This window comes from Colobus angolensis, unplaced genomic scaffold, assembly GCF_000951035.1.
Source record: "Colobus angolensis palliatus isolate OR3802 unplaced genomic scaffold, Cang.pa_1.0 Scaffold569, whole genome shotgun sequence".
NCBI classification, from domain to species: Eukaryota; Metazoa; Chordata; class Mammalia; order Primates; family Cercopithecidae; genus Colobus; species Colobus angolensis.
This window is the reverse complement of record NW_012119254.1, coordinates 1,417,854-1,437,318: the sequence shown is the minus strand read 5'-3', so window position 1 is coordinate 1,437,318 and position 19,465 is coordinate 1,417,854. Positions and strand designations below refer to the sequence as shown.

At 36.8% G+C, this 19,465-nt stretch overlaps 1 protein-coding gene across 3 annotated transcripts in view; it reads right to left on the bottom strand.

Annotated features, from left to right (window-relative positions):
- Nucleotides 1-19,465, bottom strand: part of ABCB4 (ATP-binding cassette, sub-family B (MDR/TAP), member 4) — a 68,622-nt gene that overhangs the window by 34,702 nt on the left and 14,455 nt on the right. For all 3 annotated transcript variants that reach the window (XM_011961771.1, XM_011961772.1, XM_011961770.1), the window contains exons 5-13: nt 17,827-18,018; nt 16,522-16,693; nt 14,864-14,988; nt 11,925-12,096; nt 9,755-9,868; nt 8,528-8,638; nt 8,184-8,309; nt 5,079-5,282; nt 4,547-4,717 (exon numbers count right to left, since the gene is read on the bottom strand). In XM_011961771.1, the coding sequence (XP_011817161.1) occupies nt 4,547-4,717; nt 5,079-5,282; nt 8,184-8,309; nt 8,528-8,638; nt 9,755-9,868; nt 11,925-12,096; nt 14,864-14,988; nt 16,522-16,693; nt 17,827-18,018 (1,387 nt within the window). The remainder of the gene's footprint in view (nt 1-4,546; nt 4,718-5,078; nt 5,283-8,183; nt 8,310-8,527; nt 8,639-9,754; nt 9,869-11,924; nt 12,097-14,863; nt 14,989-16,521; nt 16,694-17,826; nt 18,019-19,465) is intronic.

Below are 19,465 nucleotides of genomic sequence, written 5' to 3'. Positions count from 1 at the left end.
TTTTCATCATTAAAAAGAAAGCTGGCTTGTAAGTTAGAGTGACTGGCTAACTGATTGATTGGTATCATCTTTGGGCATATAGTCATAAAGGGTTTATCTTTAAAGGTATGGTTTATTGTCTGTAAAAGTATTAGCATAGTTACCTTGCAGTGTGGAGCCAATTACTGTAGATTATAAACTATGTTCATAGCAACTATGGCAGATTAATATGGCCACAAACACTTTGTGGCTTCTCCTATACAGAGGTGGAGCCAATTTCTCTGCCTCCTCAAATCGGGGCACGCCCTGTAACTTGTTTTGACAAAGAAAATGTAAAGAAATTGATTTCTACAATTTCTGAAGCCCAAGCCTCAAGGGATCTCACACAGTTTGTCTCTTTGCCATCTTCAGATGTTACCCTGGAACCGCAGTGAAAGGAAGTTTCTCTAGCCTCCTAGAGGATAACTGGCTTCGGAGAGAAAAAGCAACCTGCCTTAGGCAACAGCTATCCCCAACTGCCAGGCACATGAGTGAAGCCACCTTGAACATTCCAGCCCAGGTGACCCTGAGCTGACGTAAGACTAGGCAAAACCAACAGAAAAACCACTTTACCAACCCACAAATTTGTGGGCAATACAAGTTTGTATTTTAAGCCACTAAATTCTTGGCTTAAAACAACTGGTATGGAAATTAGTAATTAGATTGGGATGCTGCGGTAACAAAAACCTAAAACATGTGACATTGGCTTTGGGACTGAGTGGTAGGTGGTGGTTGAAAGGAAGGTGATAATATTGTTAGTGGAGACTGAAAGAAGAGTAAAGAGGATAGAAAAGGAGCACCTTTGTTATGTAACCTTGGAAAACTTGACAAAAATATTTCCTGCAGTGACTAGGAAGAAAGACATTTTATTTAATGAATCTGTACATCTGGCTGAGGAGATTCCAGACATCTCTAGGAGAGACAAGTGGATTCCCCTAGCTGTGTACAATGAGATTTGGGAAGAGAATGATCAGCTAAAGAATGAGCTACTTGGTTATAAGGAGAATTTAAAGACGATATAGCAGACCCTAGTACGCAGTTGGAAAGTGAAGTTGTTAGTCATCCAGTGAAATCAGGGCAAAAATCTGAGTGTGTGGGTGTAAGATTTTTAGCAAAAATCTCTGAAAGATTTTAGGCAGAGCCTAGTAGACACTTTCAGCTACAAACACACACACACACACACACACACACACACACACACATCGCACCTTAAAAACTCTTTAAGAGTTTTCTGATGGCAGATTCACTTGCAGCCCAAAGAAGAGAGGGGCCTGTCTCAAAATAAAATATATAGGCATAACTTCTGGGGCTTGAGTAAATGACAGCTAGATTCTAAGTAAACTCACAAAGTCTTTAAGAGAGTCCTTCAGCTTAGTCTAAAAGAGACAGAAAAAAGTACAAAACGAAAAGGGCCCTAAATTTCTATGGGCAGAAACATGCTAAGAAAGCCTCTCAGCTGCAGAGACAGACCATTTCTTATGAGAAAGGAAAGCCCTCTCAGAGGGAAGGTAAAAGACCCTGGAACTAAAGAGAACAATAGACTAGGGAACCCACTGCTGGGGAACAGAATCGGGCCTTAATCAAGAAACATTCCATTTCCCTGGAGTAGTGGGGTAATTGGCTGCATGTCAGAATCGCTGTGGCCAAGGACTGCTATGAGCTTCCTGTTTGAATGAGTATCTGCTATGATTATCCTGTCCCTGCACTGCAACTCTATGTTGAGAGTGTGTGTTGATGATAACTTGTCTTTTTCATAGGTCTGTGGGTCAAGATGAGCTGAAAATGAAAACCCTCATCTGTATTAGACCACATGCACATCTTCAGACACTGGTCTTTGAGCCAGATGCTATCACTGTATGAAAATTTTGAGGGTCTGAAGAAGAGGTGATCTTCTTTTGCATGCAGAAGAAATGTAAATAATTGTGACAGAGGGCGTGCTTTAGAAGATTGAATATGGTCACAGATTTTTTACTGCTCACCCATTAAGAGGCACAGTCTGTTATCTCTCCTCAAATCTGGGCTAGCCTGTGACTTGCTGTGACCAACAAGATGAGTTCTGGAGTCTAATCCTCTGGACACTTCACGCATTGGTCTTTGCTCTCTGGGTACACTGCCCTGAAACTTTCCTGTAAGGAAGCCAGGTTAGCCTGTTGTACGAGTGTGAGAAGTCACATGGAGAACTGAGATGGCCAGCCAACAGCCAGCGTGTGAGTGAGGCCACCATGGACCATTTTAATGAAGCCAGCCCTCCAGGTAAATGCAGCCAGGTGCTCACGTGGAAAGAACAGGGGATCTACTCAGCCAATACATGGAAGTGTTTTAAGCCTGGATTCAAGATGGTTTATTATGTAGCAATAGGTAACCAATTTAACAACCAAATAATAATAATAATAATAATCTTGATAATGGTAATCACCATAATAATAGCAGCAGCCAACAATATCAAGTGTTTCCTATGTGCTAGGCATGTGCTAATAACTTTACATGCAGTATCTTGGTTATTCTTTAAATAATCCTATGATACTATTACTGTTCCTTCTTCCCCCACTACTTTAGACATGTCTCAGGCTTAGAGAGGTTGGTTAATGTGCCCAAGGACACAGCTAGAAAGGAACAGAGCCAGGACTCCAACCCCAGCCTAGCATCAAAGCCTGCGCCCTTAACCATTACCCTAAGCTGCTAATAGCTTTTCTTGGAGACTTTAAAAACTTATGAGTGGTTCATCAGCTATTTTTAAAGTAAATATATAAAAGGTTATTAACTAAGGAGTGTGCTATGATCCTATGCAACACAAAGAAACTGCTAAAATTGAATGAAGTGACTTGTCCAAATACATACTAAAACTTGCAAGAACACAGTTTTTCTGGCAGAGGTCATATTATGAAAAACAATACATACTGGTCACCTCCAATAATTCTATTATGTTAGCACAGCAAGAACTAATATTGTATATTGAATATCTATATCCTGGAAATGATTGGAATCTAGACTCCAGGGCTGACTAGGACTCTTTTTTGCTTTTGATATTTTTTGGTAAATATATCTCTCATTCTACCTGACTCTACTCTAAAAAGTCTATGTCAATACATGAATGTCTAATTATATTTTTAAGTTAGAATTAATAGTTTAACTTATGCATGTATTACTTTATGATGTCCTACTTTAAGTAACTTCAGAATAACCAGCCATATACCAGTCTTATATGCATTATATTTTGACTCCTTCATATCATGATTTAATAAACACAAAAGCAATATAATTCAGTGTAAGAATTTGTAAGGAATAATTATTATTGTCTTATTAAGCATTATTAAATTATATAAAGTAAGTCAATATATTGGTTGGGTGCAGTGGCTCATGTCTATAATCCTAGCACTTTGGGAGGTTGAGGCAGGATGATCACTTGAACTCAGGAGTTTGAGACCAGCCTGGGCAACATGGCCAAAACCCATCTCTACCAAAAATACAAAAATTAGCTAGGTGTGGTGGCGCACACCTGTAGTACCAGCTACTCAGGAGGCTGAGGTGGAAGGATGGCTTGAGCTCAGGAGGTGGAGATTGCAGGGAGCTGTGATCATACCACTGCACCCCAGCCTGGGTGACAGAGCAAGACCCTGTCTTAAAATACAACAAAAAGAGTCAAGATATTAAGCTGATAAACCATGAAGCATTAACTGACTACAGTTTACAGCATACAAGGGAGTTCTGTTAACTTAGGATTCAGATATAAATGCAGCTTGTCTCTTAAATTGTAAGAGGTGGTTCCGATAGAATTCCTTAAGGAACTTACACATGTTATTACTAAACTGTCTTAAATCAAATATATTTATGATATTTGTGTGTTTGAAACTAATTTCTATGGTGTCATCTGACTCTGGTATTTGCAATGTGTTGTTAATACAGATGACATCAGCATTACCCCAAAAGTGTACCAAGATAAGGTCCTTTCTGTGACACTTCAACTTAGTAAAGATGCTAATGAGAGACTTAGGAATATCTGAGCTGGACAGATGAACTCAGCACCCTTAAAATGAATTGCTTATTTATATGCTTAGACAAGTACAGAGCTGAACTTTATTTCCAGAAAAGCACCTGGTCACCTACATGAATAGATAAAGATTATGTGCCTACAAAACAGGGTGAGTATTTTGAATTGGTTTGCAGCTGGACCCAGTTAAATCTGGGTAACCAGATTTAAATATATATATATATATATATTAATTTGACTACTTTTGGCCAAAAGTAGTCTTGCAATAACCTTGCAATGTGCAAGAAATAAACAAAACTAAATGGATTGTTGCAGAGACCTGGATCTGGGCTCACTGCACCATGGTCAGAACAAGTCAGTGTCATTCACCTCTCTCTGAAGACAATGTAACCTGACACAAAGGAGAAATCAATACAGCTCCATAAGGTAGCTTCATTTGCCCTTATGTTACTGTTTCTCAATCCAGACTCTGGAAGCATTGGCAAGAATTTTTAATAGGTTTCAACGTGGTGGTCCTTCAGCTGTTTAGGGTCTACTGACCTTATCCAGAGCTGCCTGTACCTCAGCTTCGCTTTCTGTGTCCAACGCTGATGTGGCCTCGTCCAGCAGGAGGATCTTGGGGTTGCGAACCAGGGCACGTGCAATGGCAATCCTCTGTTTCTGCCCACCACTCAACTGGGCCCCTCTCTCTCCAACCAGGGTGTCAAATTTCTACCACAGAAAACATGGATCAGCTCTTGAAGTAACTTAAATTTAAAAAGGCTAGGAATTCTATAAAACTACATAAAGACAACACGGAGCTTTGTCTTAACTATTTTAATGTATCATAAAGTATGATAAGATAAATGAATTCTGAATTATAAAAAACTGACATATTCTGTATAAAATTTTATATTACTCATCTACCAGGCTATAATCCTTTAACCCCTAACTGAGTCATTCAGGGGACTTACCTAGCAAAGTTGGACAATCATGCATCTCAAACATTATTAGCTAAACCTTTGAAGAACAAACTCAGTCCTATGAGGTGAAATTCTAATTTCAAGGACAACTACATTATCAGAGGTTTTACCTGTGGTAATTTCATGATAAACTCATAGGCGTTGGCCTCTTTGACAGCTTTCTTTATCTCATCCATGGTTACATTTCCACGGCCATAACGAATATTTTCAGCAATTGTGGTGGAAAACAGCACTGGCTCCTGACTCACCACACCAATGATTTCCCTCAGATAGCTCACATTAAAGTTCCTAATATCCTGCCCATCAATGTTAATCTGAAAGAAAGAAATATTTCATATTAGGTATTTAACCATCTAATAGCTGAAGTATCAAGACCATTTATGAAAAACATCCTACCTAATATTTAACTTAGTTCAGTGTTTAGAAATAATAATTAGAAATAAACAGCAATATGCAAGAACAAAAATTAAAATCTGCTCTCTCCTGATATTTATTTTCATATATACAGTTTTTTTCATGGAAGGATTATTTGTCATAAACTATTTTGGGTTTTATGTTTTTGGCATACCATTATTTTTATGTTCCAATATTAAATTTAAATAAAAATGCATACTTACCTTCCTGGTCTACATATAATTTTGATGGCATTATGATATTTTGCTATTTAATTTTTATTTTTTGAGATGGAGTCTTGCTCTGTTGCACAGGCTGGAGTGCAGTGGCACCATCTCTGCTCACTGCAAGCTCCGCCTCCCGGGTTCATGCCATTCTCCTGCTTCAGCCTCCCGAGTAGCTGGGACTACAGGCACCAACCACCACGCCCGGCTAATTTTTTGCATTCTTAGTAGAGACAGGGTTTCACCGTATTAGCCAGGATGATCTTGATCTCCTGACCTGGTGATCCACCCGCCTTGGCCTCCCAAAGTGCTGGGATTACAGGCGTAAGCCACTGCGCCCAGCTGACGTTTTGCTATTTTTTACATACTACAATTTACTTTATTTCCAATCCTTTCAATATTTGGCTTCCTTCAATATTTATTGCAAGAGTAGAAAATTACTAAGTTGAAGATAATGATTTATTTTTTCTCCCTTGACAACAATTGCTTACATATACCATGACTGCATTTGCTGGGCATTTGTTGCTTGTTGATAAAAGGCTAAATAATTCTCTTAAAATATTTTAATAATTTACAATGTCAACAGGAATATGTAAATATATCTGTTTCATTGTAATTTACTAGCACTGGGTTTTATCATTTTAATCTCTTTTCTTCCAATTAATAGGTATGAGGTGATAGCTTATATCTGTTTTCATTTGTATATATTTATAAGTAAAGTTGACCATTTCTTGAAACTTTTTACAAATCCGTTTATATTCCAGACAGTCACATGTTCATAATTGCCTTCATATATTCATATTAACTTCTGCAATAATAAATATAATACTTTTTCCATATATAATAAATCTTTTGCTCCAATTTATTACTTTATTTTTTTCCTTTTTTTTTTTTTTAGACAGAGTCTCATTCTGTCACCCAGGCTTTGGAGGAGCATAGTAGTGCAACCATTGGTGCAACAATAGCTCACTGCAGCCTTGAACTCCTGGACTCAAGTGATCCTCCTGTCTCAGCCTCCCAAGTAGGATATGGGTGCACACCACCAGGCTTGGCTATTTAAAAAAATATTTTGTAGAGACAGATTCTCATTAGTTGCCCAGGATGATCTCAAACTCCTGGCCTCCAGTGAACCTCCCACCTCAACCTCCCAAAGTGCTGAGATCACAAGCATTAGCCACCATGTCAGGCCTTTATTGCTTTCTTTTATCATAGTTTTATTGGTTTTTATTGGAAAGAGGCTTCAGGAACAACTGAATTAATCAATTATACCACTGGGCACTTTTTCTATTATTTCAGTGGTAAGAAAATTATTAAATCATGATGTTAAACAGTGAATATCTCTGAGTTACAGAATTTCTGAAGATCTTTTTTTCTGTTAACATATGCTTTCTTTAAAAATGTGAATTGTTTCAATAATAATTTAAATCCTTAATGGTTGGTATTTTACTAGGTTCTTTTTAAAAAATAAAATATTTACACTTGAACCAACCCAGAGTTTACTTTAGTAAATGAGAATGGGCCTATGTTCTCCCATAGTAATATCAGATTTTTCTAATAACATTAATTTTCTTTAATTAAATAAATAGTTCCACATATTATAGAAAATTATATATTAATTCTGGAGATCTCTGTTCTGTCCCAATGCCTTTTTATGATTTTTGGTTTCGGCATGCCATTATTTTTACTTTTTACCTTATAATCTTCTGTTTTCACAATTATTGAATTATAATTCATTTTAATATCAGATAAACTCAATGCTCTAAAGTTGGGACAAATGAGGAAATTCTGAATATAGTTTGTGGACTTGTATTGCATTAATGTTAAATTTACTGATTTTTATCATCGTTTTGTGGTTATCTAAGAGAATGTCCTTTTTAGAAAATATATTCTGAAGTATAAGGGTATACATAATACACATACACACACACACACACACACACACACACGGAGAAAGAGAAGATGATAAAGCAAGTGGGTCAAAATATAAACAATCTAAATCTGGGTGAAGGATCTGTGAGTTCTCTAGTTAAAATTTTCTGTAAATTCAAATTTATAACAAAACTTTTAAACAGCAAAAAATATACCCTAGGCTATTACTGTCCCTGTGTTTCCAGAAATTTCTCAAGAGACTAGTTTCTTAAGAGATCATTCCACTTTCCCCCTTTGATATTCCAAAGTTTAAGAAAACTCAACTGTCTTGGATGAATTTAATTGCTGTCCTAAAATATCTGGTGACCCTAATTGTCATCAGTTGTTGCCAACAATTGCTATAAGGAATATGTTTGACCAAACCCAATAACTCATTGAAAGTAATCCTCTCAGTGGTTTGTAGACTGCTTTGCAGTAATTTAATGTGTTATGAAAGCTTAGTCAGAACAGAGGAGAGCTTTGTCCAGCTTCCACAGCTTTTATGACTTTTATTTCATACATTTGTGAAACCAGCCCAAGGGTGTGAAGGCATTATCCATAGGCATTGCCATTTTGCAGGCTCTTTACCAAAACTGGATTCACATGCAAATTTGTTACTGAAAAACCAATCTCAAAGGGCCAATTTGTATCCAGCTTCCCACTCTGGAAAGCTTGGTTCTTCCCACTTACCGTGCCCTCGTCAGGGTCATAGAGCCTCTGTATCAGCTGGACCGTTGTGCTCTTCCCACAGCCACTGCTTCCAACCAGGGCCACCGTCTGCCCACTCTGCACCTTCAGGCTGAGGCCCTTCAAGATCTGTAAGGGAAATGAGAAAAAAGAACACACTTCACAACAAAGCCCTAAAATGGGAATAGTTCAATTCAGTTTGAAAGTTGAAAAAAAAAAATCAAATAAGGGAATATAACCCCCAAAGGAAAAGGCACATAAATATCAAAATAATGGGGACTTTATTCTTTAACATGATTCAACAATCAACCTCAGTTAGGAATTCCTATAAATATTACTTGCAGTACCTTGACGTTAGCTCGAGAAGGGTAAGAAAAGTGAACATCATTGAACTCCAAATTCCCTTTGATGTTGTCTGGTTTGTGTCCTCTCTCTGAAAAACTGTCAATTTTAGGATTCTAAATAAAACAAAATTTAATGACTATTCCATCATAGTACAAACAATTTGCATTTTTAAGGAATACGATTCAGCAAATTCCAAAAATAGGACCTGGAATGTCACAATCCCCTACACATAAGAAAAACCCAAGATGAAGATTGTGTGTATATGTATGTGTGCTGTTTAAAGAAATACTCCTTTTCAGAAAATAGTCTTTTCCTGAAGAGTACATAAGAGATATTCATCTCATTTCATATAATATTTCCCTTTAAGCTTTTGGCATATCCTCATAAATTTTCTAAATGGTCAGATATGCATATTTATACAAGTGCAATAACAAAAATACAATAATTGATATATATTATAGCCAAATATTTCAGCATTTAGTGAAAATTAGCTCATTCCTAAATAATAAATGTAATAGATTGAACTGAGAAGATTCAATGATTGATTATAGCAGTTATGATTGATTATAGCAGTTATTTAGAAATAATGTCAACTTTTAATACAATCAGAAACTGAGAAATTTTCTCATGACTTGGATCAATGAAAAAGGAAATGTTGCTTAGATTAAATGATCAAATTGCAGTTATCTACTTTGCAATATTTGAATGCAGTGACATACTTTTTTATGTCAAAACTTTTTCTTTTTCACTGTAGTCAGTTTTAACTTATTTAATGTAGTTTATTTAAAATCATACCAAACATACGGTGATAATTTTTTGGAGAGGGCCAACCCACAGCAAAATCTACTGTCAGTTTGGCCCGACCAATAATTTATCTACCCCCCATCCTATATAGAAATTGTAAGATTCTCAGTCTGGCTACAACATGAAAGTGAAAATCAAGATTAAAAACTAGGAAGAGAAACATCTTTGCTCTGCACTAGTGCAGATGTACTTCTCCAAAATGAGATCAGTGTTATTATATTATCTAAAGATACATTTTAAAAATATTAATAAGAGGTATTTCCTTTCATTTATTACTAAGAGGTCATTCATTTCATAAAATTAAATGTCACTTTAGTCAGTACAACTTATTCAATGTAATTGATTCAAAAATATGCAACCTAAAGCCAGATTTAATTATACAAGCTCAAAGACTTCTTTTGACATTAAAATAATAAATGACTTACATTATCAATAATATCAAAGATCACATATGCTGCTCCTCTTGCATTGGCGAAAGCATCAATACATGGGGCAGCCTGACCAACACTGAAAGCTCCAATTAGGATCGAAAAAAAAACCTGAGCAAAATTACATGAGGAAAAGCTTAAGTCACATTCTGGCATTCATTATTATCTAAAATGTGATCTATATGTAACGTACTACATAAAGGGATTAAGTTTAGGTTTATCCTTTAATTTTTTCGCAGAAGAGCAACATTTGCAAGGCTAATATAGCATTTTATTGCCTGAATGGTTCTATTTTCTCACACTACCTGTTGTTCTCCTGAATATATAGAGTTAAAAAGATTTTTCAAACCTATTTCATTGACTCATTCACAAATGCCACCAGGGAGAAACATTTTCAATCAGTATTATTATTCTATCCTATATGATTTTCTCTAACTATGCATGGAATTACATAGATGGTTCAATATAAAACATGGCAGATTTTGGCCACATGTAATGCTCCTAAAAAGCACCATGTCACATATATTTTTAGAAGATTTTTAACATAAAAACAGTTCGCACATCATAAAATGTAAAATCACTCCAGTGTGCACTGGTTAGCAATTCCTTTACACAGTTATTCTGTACTATAGCATACAAAACTTAACACATTTACCTTCACAGTATTTTTTCACTAGGAAAATGAATTGATATAAAGCTCAGACTATAGCTTCAGGAATCCAGATTATTAACATAACTGAGAAAAACATAAGCGAAGATAAATTATTTTTTTCTCTCAGGGCATGGTAAAACTTCTACATATAATTTGGCTTTTCTCAAAACACAGTAACACTTCATGTTACCCATAACTCAAATATCAGTTAAATATCTATCCCCCATCTGCAATCAGATAAAGACCAATAAGAAAGAAAAATAATGTTGACCATAACAGATGCTATAAGGTTAATGCAATAGAGTCCGTGCCCTTTATGCAGAGGGCTTTGCTTGGGCTCCCTCTAGGGATAGCACTCTCAGCCCTACAGGATAGGTGTCATTGTCCACATACTACAAATGAGGAAATTAAGGCCAGAGAGGCCCACTGGTGAATGGTAGAGTCAGCATTCAACCTCTGTTCTTCATAAAACATCAATAGTAAATGAAGAAGTGAAGAAAGGGTGTCAAGCTTCCAAACTGACTGCCAGAGAGAAAATGGAAGTGAGGAAAACTAGACTCAGCATTAATGAGGGCTCACCAAGTTGAACACCCACGACCCTTCAATGAAGTCTGAAGATACCACTGCATAAAGCATTCTGAAAATATTCACTTTCATAATGACCCCAAGTCATCATCAAAGGGCCAAATTATGCTCAGTATCCTCACTTTAGCAAGACAGGGAAGTAAAGATTTTAAAAGATTTCTATTTAAATAGTTACATATTGTTCGAGTCTCTGATATAGAAAGATGGTCACAAAATAATGGTAGTTCACAAATGTGGTTACAAAAAGGTATACATAGTATGATCCCAGTTTGGAAAGAAAATAATATGTATGTGTATATGTGTGTATATATATATATATATAAAATGACCTGGAAGATATACGCCAAAAATTATCATCAAGAGAATATAAATTATTAGATTGTAAGTAATTTTAATTCTAAAAATTCTGTATCCTAATCCTTTGTAAAATTAGTATATATTATTTTAATAATCATAAAATGAAGCTATCTTCATTTTGATAAATAAGAAAAATAAACTAACATAACCTCTCTTCTTGTATTTCAGAGAGCTGATTGTTTTAAGTGCTACAAATGTAAATTCTCTTGTGCAATGACCTATTCTATAATAATGATGCTTACTTTCTTATATAATAAAACTCAATGGCAGAGGGAGGATGGCTCCCATCCATATTTGTTTATTCGTAAATTCATCCCATTTTAGTTTCCTTTTATACATTGTATATGTTTCACAAATGGTCTAACCACATGCTACTTTCTTATCCACACTCATAATTATGATTTGTATATTCTAGAAAGTCAGCCCTGCCCACTGGACAGTGGAAAGATTCACCAAAAACAAAAACCTATAATCATGTTCATCTTTCACAAAGGAGGGATATCAAAGAGAAGAGAAGGTAGATGGAGAAATAAGATTTTCATATTCTTCATAAATGTTAGGAGAACTACTTACTGTCATTGCATTTCCAATAGTATATTCTTTTGATATGACTAGAGTAGATCCATACCAGAAGGCCAGTGCATATGACGCATATATTAACAGGAAGGCAATACCCATGGAAATGTTTGCTGAAATAGCTTTTTTAATTCCAATCTCTTTGGCATTTTCTAAATGTTTCTGATACCTACCAGAAAAATGAGAGGGAAAACGTTATAATTAAGAATAACAATCCATAATCTGAGTCACACTCAGCTCCTATATAGTTGGAGGTTTAAGTAACAAAATCAGTCAAGGTAATGAACCCATGGTGAGACCCAGCTCTTTGGGAATTGAACTAATTCAGGATTAGCCAGGCCTAGAACAGATCCAAGCCTTCTCTTTACTGGCCCGGCTCCATTTCCCTTCATCCCTTGCAGGCCAACCAACATTCCTGTGGCTATTCCAGAATTGAGGGCTCACCCTGGGATATGTGAGAGCTTCTCCATCACCTTCACGGCAACATCACAAGTCAGCATTAAGAGGGAATCAGAGAAACCAAGTCAAACCAGAATTGATTGTAAACACTACCGGAACTCATAAACAGTTAGATTCTTAACTCTGGTCAATGTCTTCTCTCTAGAGTAAAGAAAATCCTACCTCTATTGCCCACTGGGTGAGGGATGAAAATTTTACATGTTGTTGTACATAAACATAGGCTTCTCTCTTTGACTCTTTTAAAAATCAGGGTGACCTTCATCTGTCAAGGTAGGTACAGGTTATAAGGTAGTCACTACTTATGGAATATGAGTTCTTATTCAATTTTTCCAGACTTTAATTCATTATATGTAAAATGGATTTAATAATGCCTAATTTGCAAGATAATTGTGAGGTTGATAGATAATTATAGAAAGTAGAACAGTAGCTGGTTCATAGTTAGCAAGCCTGATCATTTCTCTCACTATTATATTAGTATCATTGTGTTCAACTTTTATCTCTTCCTGAGTTTTGCTCATTCTATTACTATCATATCTTTGAATCATAATTCAAATGCATTATTACTGGCTGCTGGCATTTGATATAAAGTTTAAAATATCTAGAATGATTCTGTTAAATTACAATTTTTTTCATCAAGTTAAATCAAATCTACTTTTCCATGCTAGACCCAGAGGATATGTAAAATTTAATTTGGGCTCCCTGAAATTTAAAGAAAAATCCAATGGATATGCAATGACACTTCGAGGGGAAAATATCACACAAATTAGGGTATTTCTTTGTGACAAAAAAAGAAAAAAAAAACCCACAGCAACACCACTTTTAGTGTTGAACCAAATAAAACATGGGAATTCATTAGTTTTTTAAAAAACATACTCTGCCACCAGAAGGTTTGTCTTTTTTATTGCGTAAAGCACCCAGCTCTTCAGGGTGCTTTCCTCTGGTTGCGGGCTGCATTCATAGAGCACAGTTGCACCTCTGGGGGTAGCCAGCAGGCCATGGCCAGCACTGTGATTTTTCCTGCGTGGCTGAGCCTCAAGGCATGGCAAGAAGACTTGTGTCTGCCCAGTGTGACAGACAGCTCCAATGACAGCAGCGGACACACTGTAATTACCTTCGCTCAGGTGGCTCGCTTACCAGGACTAATGGAGCGGCACAGATTACACTGACATCCTGAGGTCCAACTGAGGGTTAGTGTGGTCTGTGTGGACTACTGTGTACAGGAAGCAGCAGTGAGAGAGAAAAAAGGAAGAGGTTAGAGAACCAGAAACATGTTGGCTTTGAAGAGGGATTAAGGAATAGAAAAGTAGAAAATGAAATGGGGGCAGTAAGGGAAACTTTGTTTTTAATGCTAGAGAATTTCCAGAGAATTTTTATATCCAAGAGTTGTGAGTATCAAGAGTCCCATAGAACAGCCGAAGAAAATGCTTTATATGGAATCATACTTCAACTATAGTAGGGGATAATGTTATTTAAATAAAACCCTAAGTAATTATTTTCATTTAAGTAGAGCAGAATAGTCTTTTTCATAGGTGTATGCTTATCCCCAAACTCATTGAGATATACACATTAAAGATGTATACACAGCTTTTCATATGTCAATCATGCCTTGATAATTTTTTCAGAGAAGAGTTTGCAACATGCCCCCAGACACTGGTCAATTTTCCAGGCTTATTCTGGATCATTAGAGTTGAAAGCCAGAGGCCTGGTTGGGAAGCCCTACCTCATTGTCATGGAGGACCCACAAGGCCCTACAAAGAATTCTGGGCTATAACTGGGAAGTCGATCTTTTCTCAGGTTTTTCTCTTCTATATTCCAGTTCATAGTCATTAAGGGAGTAAAAATAAAAAATATTTTGATAAGTTTTTTTAATATAATTATTTTCCTTTATAATCCTACTTGTTTTTTTTGTGGGGGGGGGGCGGTTATTTATTTAGTTTTTGTTTTCTTAAAAATTTTTATTTATTTATTTATTTATTCGAGACAGAGGCTTACTCTATCATCCAGGATGGAGTTCAGCTCACTGCACCATTGACATTCTGGGCTCAAGTGATTCTCCTGCCTTAGCCTCCTGAGTAGCTGGGACCACAGGAAAACACCACCACACCCAGCTAATTAAAAAAAAAAAATGTAGAGCCAGGGTCTTACTATGTTGCCCAGGCTGGTCTTGAACTCCTGGACTCCAGCTATCCTCCTGCCTTGGCTCCCCAAAGGGCTAGCATATTTTGGTTTATGCATTTAAAAACAAGGGAGTCCATTTGTATTATCACATAGCCAAAAGAGTCCATGGAGCATAAAAGGTTAAGAACCTTGCTTTAGAGTCTGACATTCAACTATAGCCATCAGTAAAGGGTGCTTATAATTTATGGGAGAAGGGTTAATGTTAGGAAAGGGAAGGTAATAAACAAAAACCACAAAAGAAGAAGCAACAAAATGTAAAAACACATTCTTTAAACCAGTGGCTAAAGAACCTTCCTGACCTTTCCAGCTCTTTGTTCTGGCCCCCAAAAGCTATCACAGTCCTGATGGCCCCCAGAGCCTCTTCTGCCACAGCGCCTGCTTTTGCATAAGCAGCTAGTTCTTTGTCACTAAATGCCGAGAGTATCTGGACAGAAAAGAAACAGTTATCACTTTTGTATAGGGAGAAAAGTTTAAAGGCACTCTGGTCAACTCTTTAACCTACTTTTTCTTCTCAAACCCTCTCCTTTACCAAATATTAAAGTCACATAGCAAATGCCAGTGTTCTAGATCCAATGACTGCGTCCACATCCCTCAAAGGCTATATCTGACCCACCCTGGTGATAGGCTCCCCAAGAGTACTCAGGAAAAAAGAAAATCCACACATAATTCTCTAAATAGCATTCTTGGGAACACTGTCAAATTCCACATCTACTGTTTTTCTCTGTTAGTTGTAAGGTAAAATAAAATAAAGCTTTACTACTTTGAAAGGATTTACCATTCTTTCCTTTATTGTGTCACATTTTTTTCTGAGACAGAGTCTCACTCTGTTGCCCAAGCTGGAATGCAGTGGCACGATCTTGGCTCACTGCAACCTCCGCCTCCCGTTTTCAAGCGATTCTCCTGCCTCAGCCTCCCGAGTAGCTGGGACTACAAGTGCGCCACCACGCCCGGCTAATTCTTTGTAATTTTAGTAGAGACGGGGTTTCACTGTGTTAGCCAGGATGGTCTCAATCTCCTGACCTCGTTATCCACCCACCTTGGCCTTGTGTCACAATTTTTAATTACTATAAAAACAATACTTCCAGACCTCCTCATGGGCATTCTGCTGAATAATAAGATAACCAAACAAGATGTTTCAGGAGAAGAGCAAAGGAAAAATAAAAACAAAAGAGATACAAGTAGTTCACTATGTAAATCATCAACCCCAGGATGAGCAAAAATTGCCAGTAAAATTTCTCGACTCTGAAGTGTTGGCTGAAGCAGAATACATTTTGTGTATTTTATTGCAAGGCAAAACTGGCAGAGTGCCACTTAACCATAACAGGTAATGATCAAAATAAGTAGAACAAATCCAAACTCTATTTAAAATTTTTATGTTCATGCAATAATTTGAGGGTAATGTTATATTTTAAAGTCGCACTTCCTCAACTAAGGGTAACTGAAGTAAGAACTGTGAATTATTTTATTATTATTATTATTATTATTATTTTGAGATGAAGTCTTACTCTGTCACCCAAGCTAGAGTGAAGTGGCATGATCGTGGCTCACTGCAACCTCCACCTCCTGGGTTCAGCGATTCTCCTGTCTCAGCCTCCCGAGTAGCAGGGATTACAGGCATGCACCACCATGCAAGGCTAGTTTTTCATATTTTTAGTAGAGACAGGGTTTTGCCATGTTGGCCAGGCTGGTCTTGAACTCCTGACCTCAAGTGATCTACCCACCTTGGCCTCCCAAAGTGCTGGGATACAGGAATGGGTCACCACACCCAGCCTGTGACATTTTGAATTATGTTAAAGATTAATTTCCTTACTAAAGCACCATATTAACACCATGTTACTGGATGTAGTTTCAACTGACATTTAATGCAGACCTGCACAGGTACATGAGACTTCTGCATATTAAAGATAACTGTGTGCAGGGGTTAACACACATAAAAATGGCCAGCTTTCAAACATACCTTTGCCCAAACGGCTGCAGAGAGTCCCAGAATAGGGCTGATGGCCATTATCACAAGGGTGAGCTTCCATCCTCTGATGAATCCCACTATGAATCCTGCAAAAAACGTGGCTACTGCTTGAAAGAACATTCCAACCTTGTCACCAATTCCTTCACTGATTTTGGAGATGTCACTAAAAAAGATCACACCTAAGTGGTTACAGGCAGGAGGTTTCAGTTAGAAAGATGAAGTAGACATCCAACAAACACATAGACAAGTAAAATTTGTTCACTAACTGCAAGCCTCTTTGAGAGTCTTAGCCTCTGGAATAACATCTTCCCCACCTAAACACCGTACAAAGGAAGAAATTCAGGATTAATCAGTGCTTCTAAAAAGTTAGTATCATTAAAGTTGATACTATTAAATGAGTCAATCCTATGAGAGAAGCATTAACATTTTGAGCATATAAATCTATCTGTTTAAAAGCAAGAATTAAGAACACTGCAACAATAATAAGCAACAGTAATAGGGAAGGATTACTGCATTTCTTATTATAGGGAAGTAACAGGGAAAAGATCTTTGCTCTACCCTTGTCCCTATTCTCAACCCAGTCTATTCTCAACACAGCAGACAGTGTGATCCTTTGAAAATGCAAGTCTGCTCATGTTACTGCTCAGCTTAGAAACTACCAACGGCTGCCATTTCACTGGGTGAAAGCTGAGGTCTTTGTGGTTTACAAGACCCTAAATGTCTTGCTCGTCCCTCCTTTTTTTTTTTTTTTGAATTATTTGCTCAGGATGCCCTTGCCAGGACTCCCAGTCAGGAAAGTTTATCATCTATCTTCCCCTACTGGAATGTAAGCACCAAAAGAACGGAGATCTGTGCTTTGTTCACTGATACATTACGAACACACAGAATGGTACTTAGCACATTAAACACCCTCAAATATTTGTTGAATAAGTGAAGAGTTGACAATTACTAAAGCAAGTCTCTTTGTAAATTAATTCAATCATCTATTCATTCATTCAACCATCTTTACTGAGAGTCTAGCACCTGTCAGGTCCTGCAGTAGAAAGTTCCATGAGAAATAAACAAGTATAAGATGTGAGCTCAGTCCTCAAATAAACCTGCTGTGCACCTTGGGGGAAAGCCAACATGCAATGGCCTAGGCTATAGATGCTGCCAGACATGGCTGCCAGATGGTTGATTTCTAATATAGGTCAGATGCTCAATCTAGTCACATTTTTCATCTAAAAACTTTCCTTGACAAATTTTCACATAGTAGTTAATTTCTGTATGAAAGTGTGACATTAACAATGTACCTACTCTGTTAGCCGCGTATTGAGTTCAGTGGTGTCGTTGATGTCAAACCATCCTATTTCCTGTCGTAGAACAGCATGAAAAAATTTTTGCCTAATTTTTCTGATCTGTCGACCAGCTGCCAAAGTCCAAAATGAAACTTGTATATAGGCAGCAACAAGAACTCCAGCACCCAATCCTGAGTAGTAATATGCATATCTGGAAAAACAAAAAGAGAGGCTCTATTAAATACCTTTGTTTTTCTTTCCTTTTCTTTTTTCTTTTCTTTTCTTTTCTTTTGAGACTGAGTCTCACTCTGTCACCTAGGCTGGAGTGCAGTGGCACTATCTCAGCTCACTGCAACCTCCGCCTTCTGGATCCAAGTGATTCTCCTGCCTCAGCCTCCCAAGTAGCTGGGATTACAGGCATGCACCACCACGCCCAGCTAATTTTTGTATTTTTAGTGGAGATGGGGTTTCACCATGTTGGCCAGAATGGTCTCGATCTCCACCATGCCCAGCTAATTTTTGTATTTTTAGTGGAGATGGGGTTTCACCATGTTGGCCAGGCTGGTCTCGAACTCCTGACCTCAGGTGATCTGCCCACCTTGGCCTCTCAAAGTGCTGGGATTACAGGTGTGAGCCACCGCCCCCACCCTACCATCCTTTATTCATCTCTTTCAGGAGAAATTTTCAGAACTGGAAATTAGTCAATTTACTAAACTGATAGCAAAAACTGTATACGACATTATAACAAACAGACATTACATTTTTTTCTTTTCTTAAATTATAAAATGATGAGCTCCATGATGGCAAATCTGTTTATTTGAACTGTTAGCCAAAGAAAATGGATAAATTTTTGTTGTTAACTGTAAATAAGTTAATGATTTGTTTTTAACTGACATTGATAATTTGTGATACAATTTAACTCCTCTTTCATAATTATATTCTAGACTTGTATATCTTATTGTACTGAAAAGTTCACTACTATTTACATATTGCATATATAGTAATAAGCAGATCGAAGGTGTGAAATCGTCCTTTCCATACTGGTTTTTCCACATTCTTTATACAAAGAACCAAAAACTTTGTTCCTATTTGTCAGAATTTGAAATATTTTTTAAAAATGATATGTAAAATGTCATGAATTCAAACTAATTTGGAATGAAGGTTTTACCAAATTAGTAGAAAGTTAGTATTTTTAAAAATAATAAGTACATATCAATACTTTCAAATTTTTATTATCTAATTTTACAAACTGCTTCCAGATAGACACCTTTCAGGCCTTTTAGTGTACAGACAGCACTTGTTATAATCAGCAACATTGCTATGCAGACATACAAACATCATGCTTACAGGCTTTAGAGATTTCTATTGAGAAACTAGAAGGAGGAGAAAATGCCATAAATGACATTATTGGATCAAATGACAAAATTGGAATATTGATGTTATATTAGATAAAAGTAGTGAAATTTACTGAAGCTAATGGCTGTACTGTGATTATGTAAGAAAATATCCTTATTCTTAGGAGTCATATTGCAGTAAAGGGCCATGATGTGTGCATCTTAATTTAAATTGGGATTTGGGGGCAAAAAATGATAACAATCGGTGAATCTGGGTAAAGAGTACATGTCATTTGTATATTCTTATAATTCTGTAATTTGAAA